Raw genomic sequence first — 21,936 nt, 5'->3', positions numbered from 1 at the left:
TCCTTTCTCCGGGAGTTCGCGCCGGGAGCTGACGATGAGTCATGGGCGAGCACGGGAGGCTGCTGATGATGGCAAGATGCGAGTAGGACGGCCGCCACAGGTGCGGCGAGCTCGCCGGTGCCGAACCCGGCAGCAACCGTCGGTGCCGACCCTCAACTGGGGCCTTCAAGACCACGGCCACGGCCAGTAGCGACGGCGAGCTGAGAGAGTGAGGGGCTGGGGGAGGGAGACGGCGCCAGGAGGGGCGGTATAGAAATACTTATATATCGCTGGGGAGCGGCGCGGCGGGGCGGGATGCCCGCCGGCCGAGAACGGCACGGCGGAGCCCTAGGCAACGGCGCAGCTAGCCGTGGGGAGAGGGAACGGACGGGTGGTGCCAGCAAAGACCGAGCGGACGGGGTCTCGAAAGAAACCGCAAAAGAAAACGTGGGTGGGTGGGGAGCTTAGGAGCTGCTTGCCGCTCGACCTCGTGAGTGGGTGGGCTGGGCCTGTGAGTCTGAGGCCCGAACGGCGGGGTGGGCCTATTTACCCGCCCTATAGAACGCTGGGTACTGAATAGTTATTTGGTACCTAGGTACCATATAGTAATACTCTCTCTCTCTCTCTCTCTCTCTCTCTCTCTCTCTCTCTCTCTCTATATATATATATATATATATATATATATATATATATATATATATATATATATATATATATATATATATATATAAATAAATATAAAGAGCTTTCAACCCGTCTTTTTTTATTCTAAAAAACACCCTTGGATATTTTTTTTTGGAACAAAGTACCTTTGACTTATACGTTGTGCCTACCCCCTCTCATTTGACTACTCACACGGCGATATTTTCTTGCAATGTCAAGCAATATGCCTGTCCATAACCAGTCATTTGTGGTGACTTTGTCAATCTTAAGGTCGGCTGACGGGATCACTTAAAGTTGCTTATAACCATGGATGTAGGGAGTACATTCTTGCGGTCTTAGAGGTGAGTACGTACGTGAGATTCGTATAAAAAATATTAGAGATGGATTCTTTAAAAGACTTAGATTATTGTAACTAATCACCCTTCTCATTGGTTGTATTATATTCAAACTAGGCTACATGGCCATACATGCTTTTCGACGCCGTTTTTTACAATATGATTAGGAAAAGAATTAATGGAAACTCCAATGTTGGACTACAGATCATCTGCTGAGATTCTTTTTTTTAGAAAGAAAAAAAGACGAGCTGCGTGCATAGTGTTTAAAAGATTGCTGTCTTGGGACTCACTTAAAGCTAATGAAACATCTCTGTAACTGTTTTTATCGGAGAATTTTATACATAGTGCACAAATCATTAACATAGCTAAGGGGTTAAAAGGTACATATAAATGCTATATATGACAATAGTCTTCTTTACATACCTTGCTTGTTGGTTGATTTATCTCATTCGTTATGCTCCAACTGCAGTTGATTATATTCATTCAATCAGGGCTACCTGACCATGCTTCTGTGCGTTGGCCAAGGAAGATAATCACAGTTTTTACAATATGATTAGGAAAGCAATGAATGGTCCAGAGACCAACATTGGACTACAGATAAGCTGATGGATTGAATTGTTTTTTTTAAGAAGAGCATGATGCAGTGTTCAAAGCTGTCTTGGGACCACACAGTTAACAAACTTTGTAACTATTTTTGTTGGAACATTTTTGACATAGTGTACAAATCATTAGCATAGCTAAAATCTTAACAGTACATATAGATGGTAGTTGGGCTTTAGAACAGTAGTAAATGATTTCAAGCAAGTCTGTTTTGTGAGGTTTGCCTGGTTGGCTAAACCCTGTGTGTTCAGAGGCACTAGCATTTGCTTTCGTTTCTGTGTTGTTGTAGGCCCAAAACTAACTATTGTAATTTCATTGCTGTGTGGTAATGAAATTTGGTCTGCTGTTGTAGAAAAAAAAACATGTAGATGCTATGGCAGTACTTTTTTATATAGCATTTATTTTTATCATTTGTATAGTAATTTGTATGATTGTTTAGTTTGCTTTTCAGCCAGGCGCACCTGCTCAACTCTGTTTTTGCATGTACTGTAGGAAACTCTGTTTTTGCTCAACTCTGAAAATGATCCAAGGGATTTTGTCACAGTACTGTTTGCTTTTTTTTATTACTACCATGTTGATCAAAGTACTGTGTACTGATCATCTATGATGCTTTGATCTAAATGCTAGGTTCAGGCAGCAAAATGATACTTCTACATTGGATTTAGTCATACGGCAAGATCTTTACTGGCCTGATGGCACTAGTAAGCGTTCAAAATCACATGCAAAGCAAAAAGGCCGTGACCAAATGCGCCAAATGGCTCAAGCTTTAGTATCTTAAGTCTCAGCCCCCCTACACTATAGAACTTTGCCTAAAAATTCATGGAGGCTCCACAGGGGTTCCACTGCTGCGGTATGGGTAAGGGGGGCTTGAGCCCCCCCCCCCCCCCCCCCCCCACCGCTGTGTCCGCCCCTGCTACCATCTGCCTATTGAGGTGTACCTGTGTCTTGTTTTCTTATTCATGGAACTTTTGCTTACCTGATCTATACTTGTTTTAGGATCTCGCATATGAACTCAAAGATGTTTTGAAGTTCAACTCAATTTCTGAGCGCCAGTCATGCTACTATCATCTCAATTTCAGTACAAATTCTAAAGCAGCCAATGATTCAGAGAGCGGCACCAGCAATATATTCTTTGCAGAAGTCAAACTTTTTAATCAAGGGAAACATATAGAATTGCTTATCTGCTGTTTCTGCAGTCAATACAATCAATAATGGTATTACGTACTCTCTTATCCTAAAGCTAAGTATTGCTGTGATACATTTTGTGGCTCGCTCTGTATAGACCTGCTTGTTGTTTGCCCTTTTTGTTTCTTTATATATCTCTGATTCACGTCCTAATTTTCTTTGAGCTTTACTATTTGTAATGTCTTAGCTGTTTCATGCATAGCAATGAGCCAATGACTGCATTTTCCCTTTGGTTGCTCATCTCTTAATTGGCCTGTTTGGTTACTTGGCAATTAACTCTTCTTCTTTTTTGTTGATAAAGGTCAACCCTGCAAGGCTTGTAACAATCCTGACAAGTTTGATATAAAGCACCCTGATAGTTCTGTTGAATTAGCTGCTGGTCACTTGGATCCACGCACTCAATTTAGTGGATCTACGAGAGAGATAGATTTCTATGACTCTGAAGATGAAGATAGATATGTACGATATGATTAATCTCTTTGGCAAGAATTAATGTGCCTTGTTGCTTCAGTACTAATTGTTCATGTTTCCCTGACAGCTGAGAGATGCGGAGGCTGAGCTAAGACGAGTCTACAAGGTATAACATGTCCTGTGCTGTTTTCTTGTACAATAAATACCATTTGCATGACTTGTGACATGATGTTGGTTACCTGAGCCGATTATAATTTCTTGCTAATGTATTTAGGGCCTTGATGACCCACGTGTTATTGAGAGGCTATTCACGCTCCCTCCTGGCGTAACTATTGTGCAAGACTAAAAGGGAGCTATATATGGAGTGAAAGACCAGAAGGGCACTGGAGTTAAACATCAGCCGAGCCAATCTATGTTAATGGTCATATAAATGCAAGACGCAGCTTGTAATTTCGTGAAGGATAATACATCTTGGGGATAGCAAATGAAAAATTGTTTGGTCTGAGATGCCGAGACTGACCAGTGACCTACTGATAACATGCCAAAGTACATCTTGCATTCTTGCTTGTGTATACAAGTTCACTCTTGTTAGATTACACTGTTACAGGAATACGCTTATGATGAGGTTGTGATTTACTAGTATTTAGTTTCTACAGCAGTAGAGGTCACATAGCCTTGCTATTCGTAGTGCCCTCGGGCTTCAGCGGATGAATCTTAACTTTTGCGCTCCTGTGCGCCTGTGTTGTTTGTGTCATACTGTGGCTCGTCCTCGGTGGTCGTTGCGGACCGTCAGACTGTCTACGTGTGATACGGTAAAAGATGAACCAGGGCAGGCCACGTTTAGCCATGGACAATTGAGCTCTACAGGCTACAGATGTATCAATGTATACCCCTACTATTATTTAGGGCAAATGCAAACGTATTTTTATTGATTAAGAGGACAAGTTGCAGTTAGGTTCTACTAGATGGACAATACAATTAGGTATTTGGCTTAATCAAACAGCTGTATGCAGGCGCCTAGCTAATTGCGCTAACAAATGCGCCATAGAATTTCGCTCGCGGTTCACCTGATGCATCTCCACTTTTGGAAGAACACGCATCACCTCCGTACCTTCCTTACATGCATATGCATGAAAGGTAATCTCAGATCTATCATATTTTGAAGTCTCCAGAGCATTCTCCACTCATAGAGCAATCTGATTCAATGATCACTGGCAAATGCACCCATTGTGATACATCGCAAAGTCCTATACATGCTTAGCTTTCAGCTTCTGCAGAACTTGACCAGTTGAATAAAACACGCCATGCTGAAAAGCATACAGCACCTGCCAAAATACCAACTCCAGCATCTCCGGTTTGCTCAACAAATTAACCTTGAAGTGCTTCTCTCTGATACACCTGCATTGCAATTTATATCAGCTATATATTCCAGCATCAGCTACGTGTTAGTTGCACATAAACGCCACCTTAGGATTACATGAATGCCAGCATCGCAGAGAATTGTATGGAGTGTATCACTGCAGGGTTACATGATCCTACTGAATTATAGAATTTGCATTTGAAGTAACTCGAAGAAGCCATTTTAACATGAAGACAATCTGCAAGGGGACTAATCAACAAACAATTTCAAAATAATTCCATTATCTATCTAGATCATAAAAATGCTTATATACGTATGGACGGAGGTTCAAAGCCTCTCACATATGAATAAAGCAGGCTAAATATAAGCATTTCTAAGTTATAACCGAGAAATATCCAATATACTCTAGTTTTATTTGTATAACTACCTATGTACATTGTCAAAAAAAATGAGGCAAGGGTAATAATCAAGATAGGACGCCAGAATAAATTAAATAGCTTGGTAGCCATTAGAAGCAAAGAAAAATAGTAATGCGGTGAATTTCCAGCCATGTACCTCTTGTCTACTGACATCCAAAGCTGCAGCACAGTCACAATTGGTGCTATGCCTCCACTAGCTTCAATTGTTAGTACAACTTCCAGCATGGTCAACCTGAACAGATTTTTGTCAGTACGTAGTCATTACTCTGGGCCCTAATGGTTACCTCCTTCAATTCTTACCAATATGGCCAGGTTTGGACCTTCACAGGCTAATTGAAAGCACAAAGGTCAGTTAATCTACCAGTGAAGGCCGATGAAACTTGCAACTACATGCTAACATTCATTGGCAGAACAAAAACCTCAGCTGATGAGGGCATGAGGCATCCACATCCCTTTAGCCAGCAAGTGTTTGTGCTTCGACGTTCTCTAGTACAGTGCAAATTTCACCATGCTGAGGATGCTGAAAACTACCAGCAACAAACTCATGCACCTCTCCATCAAGCTCAATTGAGCTACACCCTGGTGTTTTCTTCATCTGCAAGCTGTTCATCTCCCTCCTCTCCCTGGCTAGACTGCTCCAGTCCTGCGCTTTTGCATACAAGCTGGACAGCATCACCTTTGCCCAGGGGTCATCTGGATCTAACCTGGTGAGTTCAGCTGCTGCAATCTCGCCAAGCTCCACGTTGCTGTGAACTTTGCATGCATTCAAGAATGCGCCCCAGATTACTGCATTAGGCTTCATCCGCATGGTCCTGATAATGATGTATGCTTCTTCCAATCGCCCAACACGACCAAGAAGATCGATGACACATCCATAGTGTTCAATTTTGGGTGTGATTGCATACTTCTCTAAGGAGTAGAAGTGGCGAAGGCCTTCATCTACAAGTCCACCATGTGCGCAAGCATTAAGGACCCCAACAAGAGTAACATCATCTGGTCGTAGACCATTGTCTTGCATCATGCCAAACATTCTTAGAGCATCAGCAGCCTTACCGTGCATTGCCAGTCCACAAATCACGGTCGTCCATGAGTACAGATCCCTCTTCCCAGGTGCCTTTTCAAACACCTGAAGGGCCTTTTCAATGCTTCCACACTTGGCGTACATATCTATCAAGGACCGATCCAATGAGCCATCGTCATTCATGCGATTCCTGTCAATGTGCGCATGGACCCAAATCCCAGTCTCTAAACAACCTGCACCCGCGCAAGCAGCAAGGACAGTGCTCATTGTAGGTCCATTTGGATGCACTGGACATGAAGATGGCGATGTCATCTGACGGAACAGTTCTAGGGCCTCCATACATCGGCCAACGAGGCAGTACCCAGCAATCACCGTGTTCCATGACACTACATCCCTCCTTGGCATTGCAAGGAACAGCTCGTAGGCATTGTCAATATTACTATGCCTGATATACTGATGCACCATGGCGTTCCACGAAACTGTGCTCCTCACCGGCATCGCATCAAACAACCTCCGGGAGACAGACAGCTCGCCGTACTCTCCGTACACCCTGATCAGCTCAGTGGAGACAAACACATCCGGGACAATGCCGCTTGTCACAATGACGGCATGAACCATCTTCCCAGGTCTCCTGGCCGCCGACATCCCCGCTGCGGGGAACGAGCCTGCCCCATGGCAGGCCGCGAGAGCGACCGCCAGGGCCACGTTGTCAGGGAGGACGCCGTCCGCGAGCATGTCCCCGAACACGGCGAGCGCCTGGGCCGCCTGACCGGACGCCGCGTGCGCGCGCGCCATGGCCGTGCGGGTGACGAGGCCCGGGTCGGGCATCTCGTCGAACAGGTCCCGCGCGTGGCGCGGCCTCCCGAGCGCTGCGTAGGCCGAGAGCAGCGCCGTGGGGAGGTGCGCCCCGGCGTGGAGGAACCCTTCCTTGAAGAGGAGGCCGTGGATCGCCGCGGCCGCAAGGTGGGCCCTCGGCCCCGCCGCCGGCGAGAGCGACTTGATTAGGCGGAGGAGCGCGGTGGAGGAGAGCGTGAGGGGATGCATGGGCGATGGCGCGATGCGATACCACCGGCTGCAGGCCTCGCTGTGGTGTGGGCCTGTGGCTCCAAGAAGAATTCTTTGAGGAGATCGGATAGACTGTATGTGGATCAATTACAGCTGGGCCACGGATGGACTAGCCGTCTCACAAGTGGGCTGTGGGCCTTGGGCTTGGCCGTGCTCGCGCAATTCGTGCAGTGCAATGGCCCGCCTGTCAGCGACATATGTGTGGGGCCAGTGCTGTTTCGACCCCAATGGCCACGGCAGCCGGCAGGGCCGCAGTGCTGACTTCACGGCGGGCACGGCAGGCGCGTTGGACGGTTCCGACCTGATCGTGTCGACGACTCACACGATCACGAGTTTTGTGATCGCAGCAGCCATCAGATGGCACGAGAGCCGACACGATCTTCTGAAGCAAACGGGGACCAGGTCGGCAGGCGCGCGTGCGGCGCAACGCAAGCCACTGACGGCGTACGTGCAGAACGATAGGCTGCACTGCAGGCCTGCTGCAGCCCACGGGTCACCGACTCACCGGCGACTCGGACACTCCGTGCGCGAGGAGGCGGGAGAGGCCGAAGTTGCCGAGGCGTGCCCGCTTGTCGGCCTCCACGAAGATTGCAGTTGCTGTTTCGTCAGCCCGATTCAAATCGAAATTTGAATGAAAAGACTAACTTATTGTTTTCATCTTCATCATTAGATAGCCAGAGGCATCGAACCCTCTATAAAATTTCTTGAAGAGGTGGCCCACATCGATAGCAATTATTATGGCCAATGCAACTTCACCATAGTTCATACACTGGTGGGTTCTTCCTTCTTTGTCTTTGTATTCTTCATCAAAGTTAGAAGAAGGAAAGCTCAAATTCTAAAGATTTGGCTTCACAATCTTGTGCATATACAAATTTAACCACATTTGTATTAATCACTAGAGCCGTTGATGGTGTGCACTGCTTTATTCTTCCGCAGCTGAGCAGCCACCTGGTGCATTAAGTGGTAAGCTGATCCTAACATATATTTTTCAAGAGAAATCTCAACGCCTACTGCTAGATGCTCTGCCAAGAGTTTCGGATTGTAAGTTGGACCACAAGATAAACCGCAGAAGATGAATCTTTCTAACCACATGTTCAGAAAAGTCACATGTTCTCTTTCGCTAACAGTCGATTCATTCACAATGTGGTTCTGGATGTAGCTTGCCCATCCTATGTAGTCTGATATTTTGGCTAGTTTCTTTGATCCAGCATCTAAGAGTTCGTATGGCTGCATTGGATCGTGACTAAAGATAAAAGCATTTAAGGTGTTGGACCAGAAGTAAGAAGCAGCAATTAGGAGTGAATCATTTCTTTCCATCCCGGACAGTGAAAGTGTCAGGCATTGGCTTAAATCGTAAACTCCCTTTTTGTCTGACACTCTTTGAAACCAGTCTCTCCATCCCTTAGGCGTTTTGGGCCAATTCCTAAAGAGATTTTTGGTGTTCCAATATGATAGATCTACCAAGGACTGCCTGAAAGGAATTTGATTGGTTTCTTGGTTGATAAAATTCAAAGGATTAGTATCACCCATGGGTCCAAGGTAATAAGCATTTGGAACAACAGACGAAGGGATCAAAATTTTATTTTCCATTCCCTAGAAAGCCAGATTAGATAAACTTAAGAAAAAGGAAAAATACAGAGCAGCTGCTGATAGTTGAGAGACGGAAATTTAGAGACGTACCTCAGGGATGTAGTCGTTGGTCGACATTTTAGTTGGAATAGATCTGAATCTGAGAAAGGGTTGCAGAGGAGTGACTTGAAAAGCAGCTCAAGCAAAATAGAGAAACTGCTATGGTTGGAGCTCAGCAGCTCGAGCAAAATAGAGAAACTGCTATGGTTGGAGCTCTGGTGTGGCGGCTTTGGTTATTGAGGCTTGCTCGAAGGGGGCAAGTAAATCGGCCGAGTGGATCAAAGGTTTGTATAAAGTTGGGCCTGAAAAGTCAGGAGTCACGCATTTGTTTCGGAATAGGTGATTGCAATGCGGTGAACGGATGAATGAAATTTTGGAATAAAATCATTTTTATCCAAAAATTAGTGGGCATGTGTTTACACCAAAATTTAGCAGAGAAAACGCGGGAACTTGAAGCTTTTAAGATTGTACCCTCAAAGAATCGATCAGATGTGAATTGATATTAGTTGATTCAAATGCGGTACTGGGATCGGCTCTTTTTGGATGACATCAGCAGATAATGTCAATGGACTACGTACGGATGGCGTCGGAGAAAAATATATCGGACTCTAAAAAACAAAAAGATTAGGGTCAAAGTTATCTTAATTTAAGAATGTTTTCTTTTATTCCAAAGAATTGTAATGAGTCGTATTTGAGTAGGATTTATGTTTAGATTCTGGGTATAAATATTGGACCCTGATTATTGTAAAAAGACACACAATCAGTCAATATAATTACATTTTCGACTTCACGCCAACCCTTAGGAGTAGGAGTACTGTAGATCTCGACGAGTTCTTCAACAAACAGGGCTGCATCGACCGATCGACCTCTCACTTGTCTGTGAGTATAGTCACGACTTATATCATGCTTGTAAAGCTATATCAACCGATTGATCTTTTACGAGTATAATATAAGTTAGTTATCGGTCTGTATCATTATTTGTAAGGCTGCATCAGCTGATTGATCTCTTACGAATTATAATATAGATCAAAGTTATTGATCTTGTGTTAAATAACTTGTTGTTTAATACAATATCACCAGCTATCGAATCTGCTAAGATTAGTAAGATTTTTCTTGTTGTTTTTGGCTGATTCACTAGTTATTGATCTTGTTATAATTAATGTTCCATTAATTATAACAAATCACCTGATTGAGATATAAATAGATCGGCATCATATCATCATAATTTGTCGTCTTCTAGTCTGGTCACACTTTGAATCTCATAATTGATGGTTTAATTCTGCTAGATCAGATGTTTTATTTCTATTCTAATCAAACATAGTATGCATCCAAAGACATGTTTTAATCTTAGATAAACTCATTAGTTAATGAGATATAATCTAATGACACTACCATAGCTGCATTGATCCAGTCGAACCTTACTGGTAAGACTTTGGATTAGAGATAATTGATTAGCGGTTTTGTTCATGATTGAGATATGTACTCTATTTGTTTGCTATGTATGCATCGGCTATTTAAGTCGATTCGTCTGTGCTTTCATATATAGCATGTCTTTCATGAACCTATTGATATATAGATGATTTTATAGATTTTTTGGTTTTAATTTGTTATCATTATTATAGTTGTATCTATCCGGTCAAACCTCACTGTTGATGGTAACAGATTAGATCCAGAGCGTTTGTAGATTCATTTGTACTAGACAGTCGATTTGTTCGCATGTTATATCTCTTCTCGTTAAACTTATCGGCTCAATGCTTTACATTGGTTATATCCATCTAGTTGATGATGTTTCTTTTTATTACTTATATCTGGGTGTATTGTACTTGTTATCATAAACCAATCATGACCCACGAGCACCACAATCCCTAAACAGTCAATTTCTTCTCGTATCGGCTATTTAGTTGATTTCCCTATTTGGCTGTTCCCGAAGCAGCATACTTGGAACTGTCCTAGCAAAACCGACATGTTACACCCTAAATTACTAATAAGCTTTCTCTCATTGTCAATTGCATGTCAAATTGACTGGCATGTCTTTGGAATTTTCAGGATCGACTGGTCCTGTGTTGAAGCCAAACAGATCTCCGGGTTAACTCCGCCCAAATCGTTCCGGCTTGTAGTGTGTTAGGCGCATCGCCATATTTTTTGTGCCGATAGTATCCTACTCCTCCATAGGCTCAGGGGCTACTGTCGGGTATTGATATTAGGGATACCCAAAGCAAGGAAGTTAGCACCCACGCTGACTTCCCTGGAAGGCTCGAGATGTATTAAAAGGTCACGCCCGACCCTAAGTCCGTGGGCTCGTCTCTTCCGACCTCGAGGCCGTGAGATCCGTCTCACCCGACCCTAAGGCCATGGTTTCCGTCTCGCCCGACCCCAAAGCCGTGGGCTCGTCTCGCGCGACCTTGAGGCAATGAGCTTCGTCTCACCCGACTCCGTGGGTGCAAGCTCCGCCTCGCCTGACACCTTGGGTGCGGACTCCGTCTCGCCCGACCTCGAGGACTCGGGCTCTATCCCATTCGATGGGGACCCATACCATCACCAACCACTCTAGATCCAAGCGTCTGGACCTGGATCAAAACTCTAATGCTAGGGAAGAGGCTATCATGCCTCGATGTAACCCGTGGCAATGACGGGCCATACCTAGAGATTCACATCAAGAACAGTGTTGGATGTGCCGGTGCTGTTCTACCTAACCCTCGTATGGACGCTGATAGGTGCATCAGTTCACCACAACGTCCGCTAGGATGGAGTTGAACGCCATGATCGATAGATGATGCCTACGCATGGCGCTAGTGATGAACAGGGCCACGACATAAAGCCATCCCTGTTGACATCTAAAGGATCGACGGGACCCACATGAAGGAGAAGAATGACCCGGCAACCTCAGAAGCCTTCTTCTCCCTCGTTCTTCTCCTTTTCCTCCTATGTAACCCGCGCTTTCCCTTCATCTATAAAAGGGGAAGCAAGACACCCCATAAAGGAGAGGGAGATCTCGACACAGGAGAGATCTTAACACAAGAGGACGACACGAGCACAGGTTGAGCGACAATTGAGCTCTCAGCATCCGTTCACTCCTTTCACCAGAGACTTGGGATCCTCTCCCTCTCTTGCCCGTTTGTAACCCCTATTACAAACTAAGTATCAATAACATGAGCAGCAGTGAGCTGAACGTAGGGACATTCCGTCTAAACTAGTATAAACCCTTGTGTCCTCCGAGTACACCATCCGAGCCAGACACGCAAATACAAATTTACTCGTCGGTGATCCAAAAACATCGACAAAGAGAATGTTAGGTTGATCTCCACCAAGTTGGCCCAACGGTTAATTGGGCCCTTAATCCGCGCCAAGATCGGAAGCGCCTAGCCATTCTCCTGGCTAATGTGCCCTCATCGCGTAGCACTATAAAGAGAAAGGTAGAGTCTAAGGCGTAAGGTACGAGGTTCACCGTAGCCGCCAGCGCCCCACCGATGTCCTAACCATAGACCGATCGAGAGGTTGTGCTGTAAATGACGGAAAGCGTCATCACCTTCGCCGCCACCATTGAACCGTGCCCCACTACTATGCTACTTCTACTCCGACATCAATTGCCACATCATGACGACACCATGGCCATCACTGCATGCGGCGAGGTATATAACTAAGTCCTTATCTAAGTTATATTTTATCCACTGCATCTACGACTACATGGTCATAGAATTCTATCACTTCCTTGATCCGGCTGGAGCTGAAGCGCCTCTTGTCTTTTCACGCAAGGGCAAGAACTAGCAAGGCCGGGCCAATCGGATCCTCCCTTCTTGGCTTGTAATCTAGCTGACGAAGATGATGGATGGGTAACAGCAGCACTCGTCGATCAAGCAACAACAGCACAGCGCGGCCAGGCTGCAAATTTAATTAGATTAGATGTTGCTAAAGTGAGCGCGTCACTTATAAGTAGAGTTGAAAGCACAGAGTGACACAGAGACAGAGCTAAGCTTGTGGTAGAGGATGAAGGAAGAGTTGGCCGAGTTGGCGTGCATGCGTACTAGCCTTCAAGGAAGCTCGGCTCCCTCTTGGGTGGCGGCGCCATCACCGGCGGGTCCTGGTATGGCCCCTGGTAGTATCCTTTTTGTATACACCAAATCAACAAGAAATGAAATGAATCTGTCAGCGCTAGATCGACCATTCATTTCTTCACACAAATTAGATCAATCAGGGGATCGATCGAGCAGCAGATGCAGCCATGATAGTAGTATTACCTTGTGCAGGGTAGGGGTAGGCATACTTGGGATCACTCATGGTGTCTCTTCCGGGGAGGTTTTGCTAAGCTTGCTTTTGGAAGCTGGATGAATTGAAGTGAGCAGGTGGAAGCGGAAGGGTGACGCGATGGGATGACGATGCCGACAACAGACGTGAAATGGAGCAGGTGTTGCGGCTCGCTCTTGGCTAGGTGTGTCTCATCACTTTAATAGGCCCACGACCGAGAGATGTGTCACGGCCTCAGGTCTCAACGCATGCGTGTTGGATGGTCTGGGAAGCATCTAGAAAACCTACGGGAGGGGGAGGTTGAACCGGGCCTGGAAAGGAGCAGCCTCAGCTGGCATATGAGCATGGCGGCTAGGAGGCGTCAGGCGTGGGGTTGGGGTTTGTTGCGTGCGTTACGTTGCTTGGGTGCCAAGTTTTCGCATCTGTGCCTTGCCTTTGTTGGTTTTTGCTGACAAATGCGCTTGTTTCCATTCTGTCTCTGTGTTTTTCTTTGGAAGTCTGGCCGGCGGTCAGGACCACAGGGCTAGCCAGCCGCCGGCATGGCGGCGGTGGCTTCCAAATCTCACTTCTAGATCCCTGAGGGCGTGTTCGGTTGCTTTATAAGTCGTTTGTGCTCATTTGTACGGAGGAAGCCATGCACCCGCAAGGATGTACTACTCCCATTTGCCCCCCAAGGCCAGGTCTGCAGAGCACTTTCAGCGCCATAGTGTGGTCGCTTGGTCATGGACAGCCGCAGGGCTGGTGATGCGTGGGCCCTCACATGTGACTCGATCCCAAGGGAAGGCTCAGGACGGTGGCGGCACGGTAGACGGCTGCTTCTTGACTCATCGGTGTTGTGCACTCATGTTGTAGCTCCACCTAACTTTTTTATTTTTAGCCTGTTTTTTTGAAAAAAAAAATCTTAAATATATCCTTGAAGGTATGATTTTAAAATCTGGACCCCTAGCTCAGCGTCATCGTTGGTAGTGCTGAGCTTATATGTCTCGGCGTCATAGATTCTGGCGCCTAGATTTTGGGCTCGACACAGACGTGGCGGTGACTTAGTAGGAGCTGGCGCCGTAGATCCTGGCGTCGAGTTTGATGTCATAGATCTATGGCACCAAGGTGGTGTTTAACCCGGCCCTGAACCTTCCTGCCCGAGACTTCTTCCTCTTCTTTCTCCTTTCTCTCGGGATTTTTTCTCTCCCCACTTCGCCCTACCCCACGAATCAAAATATTGGACCTTGGAAATTTTGATTTGATCCGTAGATCTTCGAGAGCAAGGTATCCTCGCTCCCCTCTAGTTTTTTTCGCATCGATTCGGTATATATTAGTCGGATTTTTCAACCTAAGAATCATCATTACTTAGGGTTTCATGTAATTTTTAATATTTATATTATACAACCGTAGGATGTCAAGATATGGAAAAGTTAGCAAATCAAGGTAACCTCATCACATGTTGTTATATTATGGGTTCATTGTTGTGCATCACATGGAAAACCCTTGGTTTAGGGTTTAATGTTAATTGCTTTCGGTTCTTAGAATGAAATTGGTTGAATTATAGTTATGGCCGGATGACCGGAAATGCCTTCGACCCATTGCCTCTGCCTAGTGGTGTTCCAGTGCCCATGCGCTTGTGCAGCGATCCTTGTAAGGTAGCAAGTCCGATGAAGAGGACACGTATAGGCAGAGGTATTGGATGCGTTCTAATTTTGCGTTTGAGCCTACACTTCGTCAGCGCCACATTAACAAGATGGTGAGGAATTAATATTTGTGTCATATGACATCTTGCATGATTTTTTTTGTTTTTGTAACAATTGCATTTTTTGCAGACCCCTCCACCGCTCTATGGTTTTGAGTAGTGGATTAACACTGAGATCAAGCCTGAAGACAAGGAATGGATGCAGAACTATTGCGGTGGGAGGCAGAGGACAAGGAGATGATAGAGAAAAGACGTGGAGAGGAGGCTGCAAAAAAGGAGCACAAGGAAGAGGAGGAAAGGAGACGTGTTGCTGCGTACAGGGAGGAGAGGGAGAAGAAGCTTGAGCGTGCACGCCGAGCGAAAGCAGCGATGGAGGAGAATCTCGATGCCCTGAGGAAGGGAAAGTGGCCTCGTTGCACTCAGTAGTCTTCATGACTTGCTAGTTCTATGGTTTATTCATGAACAATCTTGTCTACTATCGACACATACTTCTAGTAATATTGTGTTGTTTAATGTGGTATAGTATTGGATTTTTTATTATGTAGTTGTTTTCATTATTTATGGTCATAATATTCAGTATAATATTGCGGACGTAGTGAAATATGATCACATGCTGCAAACAAAACCTAACGAAGTAGGGCATTTTATAATTCAACACATAAAACACATAAAATGTCATATGAGAACATGTACCGAACTAGGGTACATAGTTCCTTCGACTAAACCTAACCATGTCTTAGGTAATTAAACCAAACAACAAACACATAGATGTGCTATATGAATAAGATAGGGTCGTCCTAGTAATGTGGTCACATAGCAAATTGTGTTGCACCTTCTCCACAGTAGCCTCCCATTGTTGGTGGTGGTGGTGATGGGGGTGACAGCGGAGGTCCCTTGTTCTTGTGGTTAGGGCAGGTACAATATGGATCATTGCAGAGTGTCTCATGTGAATCGGCACATTGTTGTTGTCGTCCTGTTCATCGTCCTTATAACCGCTGCTAACTTTCTTTTCTAGATCAAAGATACGGTCCTATAGGTAGTAGATGTACTCCACATATGGATAAATAGGTCGAGGATCGACCCACCTAGTGAACCCATAGTTTTCTTTGGCCAAGAAAGTCTGCAATAAGTATGTCATGTAAGTTGTATAAAAGAGGAACATATTAAAGAAACAAATAGTAATAGCAATTACCCATGCTCGCGGGCATTTAAAGAAACGACGACCTCCATCTATTCCCTCGGTGAACATCTGCACTAGGCAGTCCTCACCATACAGGCATTTTAGTCACTCTTCTTTTCATTCATCGTATCTTATCAGTGGTGCCTCTTTGGTGAAATTATTTTTGCTCTCAACTAGGAACCTCTCATAAAGAGCTTTCTCAAAGAAATCAGGACCAAGAGAACCCTCCCACATAATGGTAGTTCCCTTCCCTTTTTCTCTCCCTCTAGACGACCCTCCAGACATTGGTACTACAACAAAAAAATACTAGTTGGGTAGTAAGTATCAATGCATCCAGCATTGTGTATATATAGGCAGAGGTAGATTTAGTCGCCGTTTTAATGTGTTATAACTAGTCACAAGAAGCCTAATTAGCCTTCCTGTATGAGTAGATTGGTCGTACGCCGTGTCTTCATCGTCGGAGGACTCGATGTTGGCGTAGTCATCTTCTGTCCATTGTAGCCTCAGCCTGCTACGTGTCGCATGTTGGTACCAGCTTGGTAGCCTCAGCATCTCAACATCACTCTCTGTCAGCTCTCCAATAGGACGATCATCATCAGAATCAAGAGCCCATGCCATCTCATATGGCTCCGAATTATTCATAATTTCAACACTATTGGAGCCACGGAATCCATCTCCATAGAGCACTTGCGCAGCAATAGTGGGCACATCCACATTGTTAGAAATGTCTACTGAAACATAAGTAGAAAAATGAGGAAAGAATAAAAAATTAGATGTAAGGAATAGGGTAAGGTCCCAATAACCATGTGCATAAGACACTTACTCGGATAATTCTATGTCAAAGAGATCTCATGAGGAGGATCTGTCATAACATCATGAGTCTGACAAGCATCTCCAACTAACTCATTGGGGGCAGATTGAGTATCGGGAACCGTAGGTGCAACCTCCACATCCATATTAGGTTCTAGGATGGAAGGGTCAAAGTGTGCCTGTTGACCCATTGGTGGGGAAAACTCATGAGGGATGGGATCAACTAACATCCGACGCACAACCACGTCCAAACATTGCAGCTGTCTCTTCATAGCCGATCTCACATAGTTCTTCCACTGATTCACACACCCCAATTAGGATCATTCGCCTGAGGATGTTGGAAGGAGAACTTAGGTGCGATACACCCTCAACTACAATGCCATCATCATCATCTCCAAGGCAATGCAGCTCTTCCTGAGCCCTTGCAACCATCTCACTAAATGAAGGCCTATCATTGAATAGCATAGGCACGCTTTGTATGTCCACAAACTCAACATATCCATAGCGATAGCTTTCAACGGTGTTAGGGTGGGCAATCGGTTTAAACCGATCATTCAGTTCGGTTTGTTCGGTGTTGAAAAACTTCGGTTTGCGCAAAACAACAACCGATTGGTGGACGTCAAAAATAGAAACCGATGTGTTTGGTTTTCGGTTTAATTGGCTCGGTGTTCGGTTTCCCTCAAACTTTAGCATATGTCCCTGCCGCTCATCCGCTCCATCGACTCTTGCTCACGTCTCCCCAACGAGCCAAGAACCAATGAAAATTAATACCTGTGTGGGTGTCGCATGCCACCATCGCAGTTCAAAGTGGGTTGGTGCCTGATTTGATGACCAACAGTGCTCGCTGACCATCTTCGCTGCACTTGCATCTTCCCGCGCTGCCTCCCAGGGCGCTCAACTCGCACTCGCCCCCTGTGCCTGCACCATCTGCCGCGTTGGCTGCCGGGGCTACCACGTGTAGCCGCGCCACCTAGCTCGCCATGCGCGGCCATGACGACAAGCTTGCCGCTCGTCCGCACTCCACACTCGCTGCTCACACGCACGGTTGCGTCGCATGAGCGGATAGATCGAGATTTGAGACTCGAGAGAAGAACGAAGGAGAAAGAGATAAGGATGAAGGAAAAGGAAAGGAGAGAGGGATGGCAAGATAGGGACACGGTCACGGGAGTCCTTCCTTTTGGCTACAGGTTCTGGGAGCTTCACGTGATGGGCCTTCTTGGGCTAGGACTGGTGTCGTGCGATTGCGAGCGGCAGGGTGCGCTACAACAGAGTTCGGTTTGATCAGGTGTTCGGTTTTCGTCGCCTGCAAACCGATGCCAAAGCAGAACACCGAAACACTAGAAACATGAAACCAAAACCGAAAGACCGAAAAACCGAAAGTTTGGTTCGGTTCGGCTCGGTTCGGTTTGGTTATCGGTTCTCGGTTAAAATATGCCCAGTCTGACAATGGTGCCTCCATGATATATGGTTACTAGGTTGTCCATCTAGTTCAAACACGTAACGAAACATATGTCCTTTAGTCCAAATTAGACGATAGATAGTACCTAACAAGTACTTTTGTTGGTGTTTCAGACCAGGGGGTCCTCAACCAACCAGTGAATTAGAACTGCGTGCCCCTAATCCCGGATAGTGATACAAAGAGACACAAGGTTTATACTGGTTTAGGCAATCGACGCCCTACGTCCAGTCTGAGAGATCGATCTTGTATTCCTTGCACCGAAGTACTCGTAGTAGGGGGTTACAAGCTAGGGGAGAGAAGAGCTAGTCCCAGGTCTCTGCAAGGTGTCGTGTGGGCCATCTGAGACGTTGCTCTCAGGCGGCAGGGATGTGCGTGTATGTGTGTGTGTTACAAGATGTTCTTCTCTGTCTCCCCTCCCTAAGTGGCCCAAGTCCTCTCCTTTTATAGTTGAAGGGAAGACAAGGACAATACATATGTTAACTATGCGATGTCGTGCCAATAGGGGCAGCATGTCCGAGCCCTATGGCCTGTTCCTGTGGCGGCGTGGTCGTCGGAGTGGTCCATCCTTAGAGCACTGGGGCAGCGTGCCTGTCCCATCCGATCCTGTGCATCGTGGGAGCCCTGGGACTACCTCGGAGTGGGTGTGGCGGTGGACGTGCAAACCACTATGGACGGACTGTGCGCGAGGCCGAGGCTTGATCAGCGCTGAGGCCGCACCGCAGTGGGGGGTCTCGGTGGGCACGAACCCCAAGATAGCTAAGACCTTGGTGTACAGTGCCGAGGCCTCGAGTGGGCGGCTGATCTGATGTGCCGGCTTGGAGGCGATGATAACCCGGGCCAAGTTGTCCATGTCGCGTTGTTTTCGAGGCGGGGATCGTAGGGCACAGTGCAGTGTGGGCGTTGATCGCGGGCACAGCGCCAGAACACAGTGGCCGGTAATCCCCGCCATGCCCTGTCCCAGCCGGTATGGCGTTGATGCGACCTCAAGTCCCGTCGGCCATTCTATGGCGTCGAGCCATCGTCCGGCTGAGATTGCGGGAGTGGTTGAAGTATTAATGAGACATGACGTGCTATCAGGAAGACCGGGTTTGGCGGGGGCGACGGACTATGGATAAGCTGGTCTCGCGCAATACGGGGAATGAGGCCGCATGCGAGACAGAGAGCGGAGCCTCGCACGGGGAGGAGATCAGAGCCTCGCGCGGGACAGAGATCGGACTCCTTGCTGAGGCCTTTCGTGAGAAGCCTCGCACGATACGGAGAAGGCACCCCCTGTCGAGGCCTTCCGTGGAGAGCCTCACGCGAAGCGGAGATCGTGTTATCTACCGAGGCCTTCCGTGGAGAGCCTCGCGTGAGGCAGAGATTGCGTCAGGATGCCGAGACCTCCTGCACGAGGCTCGAGGTGAGGTGGAGGGCCTGGTGGGCTCGGACGTGGCGGGTGCGGGGCCCACGGCTTACCGTCCAGCTTTGTTTTTTGATGGGACTTAAGTGACCCCTTTGATTGTTCGCTCGGGGTACCCCGTTCTAAGGTACCCGACAGTAGCCCCCGAGCCTCCAGGGGAGTGCGTGCACTCTCCCTGAGGGTTTGCCGAGGCTTGGTTTATACCCGCCCCCGTAGGAGTTGGGTTTTGTTTCTTGAGGTTCCGGTGGGTGCGCACGAGCGCACCCGCCGGGTGTAGCCCCCGAGGCCCTGGAGGAGTGGAGTTACTCCTCCAGGGGCTTTTTCCATTTGTCGAGCCCATAAGCGCAAGTTCGGGTTGCGGGGGTCTCGGTGAGGCTGTAGGAAGAGCCCTCTAGCCTCTGCACAGAGCGAGAGGTTCATCAAGGGTCCCCCCTGACTTTGGGTACGACCCTCACGCTTCCTTTTGCTCGGAAGGAGGGGTGGAATGTGCCAGGCTATCCTCGATGGGCACGAGCGTGGACACTTCCGGTGAGCTGTTATCGGGTGAGTCCGAGTGGAGGCCCATACCCCGTTCGCTAGGGGACGACTAGCGGTCCAGAGACGCACTCCAAGAGTACTAGAGGGTTTCTCTAGTGGGTGCCGAGGCCGTTCACTGGGCCTCGATGGCTCGGTGCCTCCCTACGGTGGGATCCCATTCGGAGACTTCCCTGCTGGTCTCGGACATGACTTAGGACGCCCCGAGTGACTGTTCGCTTGGGCCTGGGCCATTCGTAGGCTCGCCCCAAAGTCGTCCCTAACTCTGTTGCCCTGGGGCGGCTATCGAAACCTCTTGGAGGCCCAGCCTTCGAACCCCTAAACCGTAACGGGCTCGGTGCCCTTTATCGTGTTTTGTAATTAAACCTCTAGCGTGGGCTGGGACCATTTGTCTTGGTCTTGGGTGCAAGAAGAGCCCCTGAGCCTTCGCCTGGAGCAAGAGGGCGGTCGGGGGTCCTCTGACTTTTTCATCCGACCCTCACATATCCTTTTCATTCGGACGGAGGGTTTGTTTGCCGAGCCCATTCTGGTCTCGGCAAGGTTGCAGGAAGAGCCCCTAGCCTCTGCATGGAGCGAGAGGGCCATCGGGAGTTCCCCTGGCTTTTTATACGCCCCTCGTGTGTGAGGGTTTGTTTGCTGAGGCCCCTTTTGGGCGCGAGCCCGGGTTGTGGGGTCTCGGCGTATTTGTAGGAAGAACCCCCTAGCCTCTACACAGGGTGAGAGGGCCGTCAGGAGCTCCCCTGTCTTTTTGTACGACCCTCACGCTTCCTTTTTGCTCGAAAGGAGGGTTTTGTTTTGCCAAGCCCCTTTGAGTGCGAGTCGGGGTCACTGGGTCTCGGCAAGGTTGCAGGAAGAGCCCCCTAGCCTCTGCATAGAATGAGAAGGCCGTCAGGGGTTCCCCTAACTTTTTGTGCAACCCTCATGCTTCCTTTTTGCTCAGAAGGAGGGGTGGAATGTGCCTCGCTACCCTCAGTGGGCACGAGCGGTGGCACTTCTGGTGAGCTGTTATCGGGTAGTCCAAGTGGAGGCCCGAACCCCATTCGCTAGGGGACGGCTAGCGGTCCAGAGACACACTCCAAGAGTACTAGAGGATGTCTCTAGTGGGTGCTGAGGCCGTTCGCTGGGCCTCGGTGGCTCGATGCCTCCCTATGGTGGGATCCCATTCGGAGACTTTCCTGCCGGTCTCAAACACGACTTTGGGCGTCCCAAGCGTTTCGCTTGCTTGGGCCTCGGCCCCGTATAGGCTCGCCCGTGGTCATCCCTGACTCTGTTATCCCGAGGCGGCTGTCGAAACCCTTTGGGGCTTAGCCTTTGAACCCCTGGATCGTAATAGGCTCAGAGCCTGGTTCCTTCATACGAAAGGAATAGGCCGCAGGGAATATCTTCCCTATTGGCTCGGCGATGCGTGGTGCGCCTTTTGAGGCAGTTTCATGGGGAGGTGAAATGACGCCTACTACCATAGTGGCCGAGCGTGATGTGGTGGATGGGACATAACTGTCCTCGCATTTAATGCGGGAGATGTGGGCGCGTGGGCCGGCGAAATCGGCTCGTGGTTAACTACGCCGGATCGGGGGGAAAACCTCCCCGATTTCATCGCCCGTTCGTTTTGCCTCCTCCCTGCATAAATACTCGAAGGGTCTCGCCCCTCCTCGTCTTACCTTGCCTGCATTAGCACTGCCTCCGTCGAGCCACCGCTAGAGCATCGGGTGCTGGGAAGAAGAGGAGAGAAGAGCGAGCCTAGGGAGAAAGCGAGAAAAAAGCAAGAGCGTGGGAGAGAGAGAAGAAACTCACCGCCGCACCCGATTCCTCCATCGCACCCATGGCCGGCGACATCGTCGTTGTCGAGGCAGACCCCTGGGACCCGTCGGACACCACCGAGGAGATGCTTCAATCGCTTGTCGATGGTGGACTCCTTCGCCCGGTGACAGACCCTAGCAGGCCGGAGTGGATTGCTCCGTATGGCG

The 21,936-nt window shown here is 47.9% G+C and overlaps 1 protein-coding gene across 2 annotated transcripts; it reads right to left on the bottom strand.

Moving 5' to 3' along the window:
- Positions 1–3,931: 3,931 nt before the first annotated feature.
- LOC136537842 (pentatricopeptide repeat-containing protein At3g29230-like) lies at positions 3,932–7,067 on the bottom strand. Of its 2 annotated transcripts, none has more exons than XM_066529811.1 (3): positions 5,253–7,037; positions 5,089–5,184; positions 3,932–4,571 (listed from the first exon to the last, which is right to left on the bottom strand). In XM_066529811.1, the coding sequence occupies exon 1, from the start codon at positions 7,015–7,017 to the stop codon at positions 5,407–5,409; it is 1,611 nt and encodes a 536-aa protein (XP_066385908.1). In that variant the 5' UTR covers positions 7,018–7,037; the 3' UTR covers positions 3,932–4,571; positions 5,089–5,184; positions 5,253–5,406. The 2 variants fall into 2 exon arrangements, with proteins under 2 accessions (XP_066385908.1, XP_066385907.1); XM_066529810.1 differs by lacking the exon at positions 3,932–4,571 and adding an exon at positions 4,614–4,771 and having other exon boundaries at positions 5,253–7,067.
- Positions 7,068–21,936: the final 14,869 nt, after the last annotated feature.

The sequence above is a fragment of the Miscanthus floridulus genome, chromosome 2, assembly GCF_019320115.1.
Source record: "Miscanthus floridulus cultivar M001 chromosome 2, ASM1932011v1, whole genome shotgun sequence".
Taxonomy (NCBI): domain Eukaryota; kingdom Viridiplantae; phylum Streptophyta; class Magnoliopsida; order Poales; family Poaceae; genus Miscanthus; species Miscanthus floridulus.
This window is presented reverse-complemented; position numbering and strand designations above follow the sequence as displayed.

Excerpts from the sequence above, each read along its gene's own strand:
- LOC136537842 (XM_066529810.1), bottom strand. The coding sequence starts at position 7,017 with ATGCATCCCCTCACGCTCTCCTCCACCGCGCTCCTCCGCCTAATCAAG.